The sequence below is a fragment of the Nanorana parkeri genome, unplaced genomic scaffold (assembly GCF_000935625.1).
Source record: "Nanorana parkeri isolate BGI_ZX_2015 unplaced genomic scaffold, ASM93562v1 scaffold416, whole genome shotgun sequence".
In the NCBI taxonomy this organism is placed as follows: domain Eukaryota; kingdom Metazoa; phylum Chordata; class Amphibia; order Anura; family Dicroglossidae; genus Nanorana; species Nanorana parkeri.
Window position 1 is genome coordinate 695645 of NW_017306684.1, and position 6353 is coordinate 701997.

General features: G+C 37.9%; 1 protein-coding gene across 1 annotated transcript; it reads left to right on the forward strand.

The window, feature by feature from the left end:
* Nucleotides 1-4865: 4865 nt before the first annotated feature.
* LOC108789718 (olfactory receptor 6P1-like) lies at nucleotides 4866-5636 on the forward strand. The gene has a single exon (XM_018559800.1). It carries the CDS (start codon nucleotides 4866-4868, stop codon nucleotides 5634-5636), a length of 771 nt encoding a protein of 256 aa, XP_018415302.1.
* The last annotated feature ends 717 nt before the right edge of the window (nucleotides 5637-6353 follow it).

Genomic DNA, 6353 nt, shown 5'->3' on the forward strand with positions numbered 1-6353 from the left:
TCCCGCTCATGCACCTTCCGCCAACATTTCGCTTGAGATTGATAACACAACTATCCCCCCCTCCCCTCATGCCAAGGTGCTAGGTGTCATCCTTGACTCAGGCCTCACCTTTCTTCCCCACATCCAATCACTATCCAAATCCTGCTGCCTTCACCTTCATAACATCTCAAAAATACGCCCCTTCCTCACCAATGACACCACAAAATTACTCATCCACTCTCTTGTTATCTCTCGTCTTGACTATTGCAATTCTCTCCTCATTGGCCTTCCACTACACAGGCTTCTCCCCCCTTCAGTCTATCATGAATGCAGCTGCTAGACTCATCCACCTGACCAACCGTTCAGTGTCTGCAACCCCCCTCTGTCAATCCCTGCATTGGCTTCCACTCGCCTAGAGGATAAAATTCAAAATATTAACAGCCACTTATAAAGCCATCCACAACTCTACCCCCGGATATATCTCAAACCTTGTCTCAAAATATCACCCTAACCGTCCACTCCGCTCATCCCAAAAACCTCCTGCTTTCCAGCTCCCTTGTCAACTCCTCCCATACTCGCCTCCAGGAGTTCTATAGAGTCTCTCCCATCCTCTGGAACTCTTTACCCCAACCTGTCCGTCTATCTCCCGCCTTGACTGCCTTTAGGCGTTCCCTAAAGACTTATCTCTTCAAAGAAGCCTATCCCACCTCAATCTAACCACTGAACCTTCACATTCTCAAACAATTCATCCCCACACAGCTACCTACTCATGTATCATTTCTCCCTTTCTAGATTGTAAGCCCTCAGGGGCAGGGCCCTCCTTACCATCTTGTCTTGAATTGTATTGTGATTGTAATGTCTTCCTTATAGTGTAAATCACTGCACAAACTGTTGGAGCTATGTAAATCCTGTATAATAATAATAATAATAATAAAACTAAAAAATAAAGTGTATTGACATGGAAAATTAAGGAATTTATTAAAAATTAATGTTGACCCATTTTCCAAGTGAAAAAGTGAAAGGGCATATTGTTAGTAGAAGGTTGTATGCTTTTGGGCATAGTGGTTGCTATTCTACTGTTTGGCACTCTTGCAGGTAGCTAAAAAATTCCATTGTGGGAGACAAAAGTGTAGAAAGTCTTGGATATGTGGGACATACTTCCACCTAGAGGAGGTTTGGACACTGGCAAAACAAGAATTAAGCCAACCCGAAACAATTAAGCCAACCCACTTTTAACTCTGTCTCCACCTGTCATGCCCCAGTTTTGTGAGCAAGCAGGATATGAGGTCACAAACAGGAAACATATTTAATGTTAAGAACAAAAAGTTTACTTTATTTATTATTCAGTGAGGGACACAGCATCCTATAAAGTGTAACATCCTACAGTAGTCCACCTTGGGGTGGGAAAAGCCTCTAGGAAAATTGAAATATGAGGAATGTCGCTTGAATTAACTCCTAACTAAGGGCATGATGGAGAATTAACAAAAGTGGAAAAGGAAATTGCTGAGGAACAACGTCTGGAATTAACCTAATATTCCATTTAATAGCAGATAAGCCAGGAAGAAAAAAAAAGGGCAAATGAAAGAGTTAAAATATTCAACTAACAAATGTAGAGTACAACCAATCATCCTTCCTAAGGAGGAAACAAGTGGAACAACAACCAACAGGGCTATTCACAAAAGGGTGAAGAGTTTGGAGAAGGCAGGAGAAGTGAACAATCTAGGCCAAAATAGCTGATTTGAAAACATTCTCCAGTTCAGCTCACTTTCCAGTTCAGCTATATTGTCCTAGATTGTTCCCTTCTCCTGCCTTGTCCAAACTCTTCACCCTTCTCCTGCCTTGTCCAAACTCTTCACCCTTTTGTGAATAACCCTGTGAAAAACAGAAAACAGTTTAGGCCAACAGGTATGTTGATCTACTTAAAAGGAATAGGCTTCAGTCTGGCTTACCAAACACTTGACTGCAAGGCAAGGAAACTAGACGCAGGAATGCCATGTTTGGTCAATGGCCATGGCCGTATTTGGTCAGTGATGTCATCCGGCATCCCCACCCCATCATTTACATTCACCTGCCGGCTAGGGATCATTCATTTGCAACAAGTCATAATTCAGGAGTGGATTGTTTTGTCGGGTCTGCATTTTTTGTTTTAGTGGGTTGTCAGGATTGAAAATCATTGTGATTGACAATGGATCTACACTGCTGGACAAGGTGATTGATGATGGAATTATACTGTGGGACTTTTTTTTTTATAAAGGGCTTTTTCTATGGTGACAGTGTTATTATTTACTCTTCACATTTTTTGTAAATGAGTAACCAAGGGTACTATGTAATCCTACTCATTAACATAGGGTGGAAGGCCAGATTCCGATAAGTCCCCCACAAAAACCCCACATTCTTTTGAGGATCGAATGTGGGAATGAGGCTTGTGTCCTTTTAAATACTTAGTACTTAATACTTAATATTAAGGGATTAGCATGGGACACCAATCTGTTTTTTTTGTATGGTTCCCACTTAAAACCCAGGGCTGTGCTCCCCTGCATGGGTCATACACCAGCAGCTGTGGAGGGGAAGGTGCACATGTGAACAGGAAAGAGCAGCGGTGGGGAGAGGAGCAGATTGGTGGTGATAATTCAATTTTCCCAAGTTCACCTGGGAAAGTGGAATTACCCCTTAATATGTAAGATCACAGCAGGTCTAAGTCACCACTGGACTGCCAAACCATAAGTCTAAAAAGATGGCTGTATCCTCATTGAAGAAGCTGTGGATGATGAATAGAAGGGAAGATACTTAACAAAAGTGTATGCGCCCTCTACATTTTAAAATATCTAATGTGTACTGATTGTATTATTATTTTCTACAGATACATAGGTTCTTGCAGAAATCCATATTTATTTTAAAAAAACCTAAATAAAAGTAATTAATTAAACTATTAAACTGTTATCTCCTCTGGAAATATATTACATTGGCAATAACAACAACAACAACAACAAACAGCTCAGATGATTCTATCAATTAATAGGTCCCTCAAGGGTCTCTCTGCTGTTATGCTTGTAGTATAAATTAAAGTGTTGGCCTCCAACCTCTACACTGCAGCCTAATCTCCAGTGATTATTATCTTTTGTCGGAGTCACTACACCAATCAGGTAAATAGATTTCAATGCACATTAAGCAATTGGTAAAATTAATTAATTCAGAGCATAAAAATGTGACATATAGGTAGATGCCACAATGTTTAATATTTAAATGTTAAGTTTCTTATGATCATCATGTTTTTTTTACATTTAGGAGTTTCAAAATAACATTAGGAATAATAATAAGAACAACAATATTTTTGACTATTGGATAAATGTATATATGCTTCTATATCTTAATTCTTAACTGTAACAAGGAGTTTACTACTGACAATATATATGTTTACAATTTGTTTAAACTAGTTGTTTATATGGACATTAAAGTGGGCACTAAACTCAGGAGTTAAATCTCAAAAAAACATTCAAGTACCTTAACTCTGAACAACAATGTATCTTATTTGGGTATCACTCGGCTGTAGATCCTCCAAGCATCTCTGAATTGGTGCTGACACTGTCCTTCCTTCGCGGGGGTGGCTACTTTTGTTCTCCATGGTCCCTGTGTGTGTTGTAAAGTATATGAAGAGAGAGGTTTGTTGCACTCCTTACCGGACAGCCCCGAATATCAGGGAAGGGTACTTGGAATGACCACGGATGGCGCCGCCAGTTGCAGATAATATAGAAATGTTATCAGCACACCAGACTCCTTCAAGGATAATCAATCGTGGATTTATTCAGAACTTATGTCACATACACAAGCGCTTTCGGGACCACACAGGGTCCCTTCATCAGGCATAGCAGTGAGGTGTGTGTTGTAAAGTAGCCACCTGCTCCAAGCTCACTCCCGTGATGGACTACAATCTCAATACAAAATAGTAAACTAAACATGAAATTGTAGTACATCCCGGGAGTGAGCTTTTAACTCCTGAGTTTAGTGTTACTTTAAGAAATCCTATAAAGAAATCTTAACCAAGTTGGCTGTAGCTTTACAAAGCAGTAATCAAGTTATTAAACCATTAGCAACTATTTTCATTGATTACAGTACAACAGCCATCAAAGTTGAGGATCTGTTAAAGTAAAAGAATTAGATGTAGTGTACTTCCAGCCAAAACATTTATTTAGTTGTGGATAGAGAAAGCAAGGCATAGAACCCCTGTAAAGTTTTAATATATGGAGCTCCATTAAAGAGATTTACCTTCAATTACTGAATTTGTGACAAGGGTTTCACCAGAAATGAAGTGAAGGAATAACTGCAACAGTTACATATAAAATACAAAAACAATAAACCGTTGAGAGGGTTTTTACCTTTCTACTACTAAATAGGATCTTTTTCATTTCTGGCTGTGTTTCTATTGGAGAATTAGTACCTGAAACTGGTAAAACTGACAGAAAAAGGCAGGAAGTAATGGCAAACCTCTCTAACAGAGTCCTAGAAAGTAGTAACAATTCAATAGGGTTCCATATGCTTCCCAACTCTATCCAAAACAGAAACGTTTTTGGCTGAACATACAATTCAGACCTTCTTTATAAATCTCCCAGTCTATAAATTGATCTTCAAATGTCTAAAAATGTGGCAATAAATGAAGATGTTGATGTATCTTGTAGATTAACCATGCGTGTGTTCACATATCACAGTAAATGAAGATAATGTTGGAGAACCAGACAGAAGTGATGGAATTTAAATTACTCGGGTTTTCAAATCTTTACATATTTCAGATTCCGGTCTTTCTGCTGTTCACCGTGATTTATACAGCAACAATAACCGGAAATTCTCTCATCATCGTCTTGGTATTGGTTAGCCATTCTCTGTGCAGCCCCATGTATTTTTTCCTCAGTCATCTTTCAGCATGTGACATTTTAATCAGCACAAATGTTGTCCCTAACACACTCCAGATTCTACTAAAAGGTTTCACCTATATGTCGGTTCAAAGATGCTTTGTCCAGCTGTATTTTTTTGGTGCTTCGGCAATCATAGAATGTTGTCTCCTCTCTGTGATGTCCTATGATCGGTATTTGGCCATTTGTCACCCACTGCACTATTCCTCCATTATGGCTTTCCGTCTTCCTTATTATCTTGCTATTTGGTCTTGGTCAATGGGTTTCATGGTAGCCATTATCACCGTTTACCTTCTACTTGAGGTTCAGTTTTGTGGTCCAAACACCATTGACCATTTCTTCTGTGATCTTTCTCCTCTGTTAGGGATTTCCTGCTCAGATTCATTGGCGGTGGAAATAGCAGTGTCCTTAGTGGCTGGTGTAGTTGGCCTCTTACAGTTTTTGTTTGTTGTTGTTACTTACATCTGCATCTTTAATGCCATCTTTCAAATTCCAACCAAAGCTGGGAGACAGAGAGCCTTCTCCACCTGCAGTGCTCATTTGTCTGTTGTATGTACGTATTATGGATCACTCATTTCTCTTAATATAGTGCCATCCACAGGGTATTCTTCAAATATAAAGAAAGCTTTATCAGTTCTGAACACTGTGCTGACCCCATTATTCAACCCTATCATATACAGCCTGAGGAACAAAGATTTACAGGAAGCCTTATGCAAAGTGGTGTTCTTAAGGAAACATCTCAAAAACAGCTGATAGTTCAGTTATAAAATATATTTACAGCTAAATATTGTATTCCTATGTACCTAATGGATCTCTTTGAGGCTTTAAATGTTTGATATTTTTGTATACAATGTTTGTTTACAAATAACTGTTTCATACAGAGTTCTTCCATGATACGATGTTGAAATTTATGTCAAGAAAGACCGCTACCAACTTTGCATTTGTTGAGATTTCTTTAAATATTTTTTTTAAATAAAATTTTTGTTTACAAATAATAGTTTTTATACAGAGTACCATGTTTGCATTTGCTAAGATTCCTTCAAATTAAAAAAAAACTAACAGGCACCACTTTTGCTAGCAGGACAACAAAGAGGGTGTATCCACAGATGATTTCTACATTAGTGATAGATAGGCAAATAAAATATTTTGATGTGTAAGATTTCATATTTACATAATTAAAAATCAACAACTAATTAAACAAAGAAAATATATGCAAACCACTATACATTCCTCTTGTTGTATTTAGAAAATGATTAAAGAATGTAAGTTTGTAAGTTAATAAAAAATACTTTTCCACATGAAACAACACATTTAGTCCCTATGCTCTTTGTGTTAAAGAATATATATATATCTGATACAAAATTATAATATTTTCTCTCTCTTTTTAACGTCAACATTATGTATTCTCGCTGCAGTTACTTTCCTCACTTTCCATTATAGTTAATACAGTCTTTACACTCTAAGGTTTTG

What these genes read in the sequence shown, in the direction of transcription:
- LOC108789718 (XM_018559800.1), top strand. Translation starts at nt 4,866, where the DNA reads ATGTATTTTTTCCTCAGTCATCTTTCAGCATGTGACATTTTAATCAGC.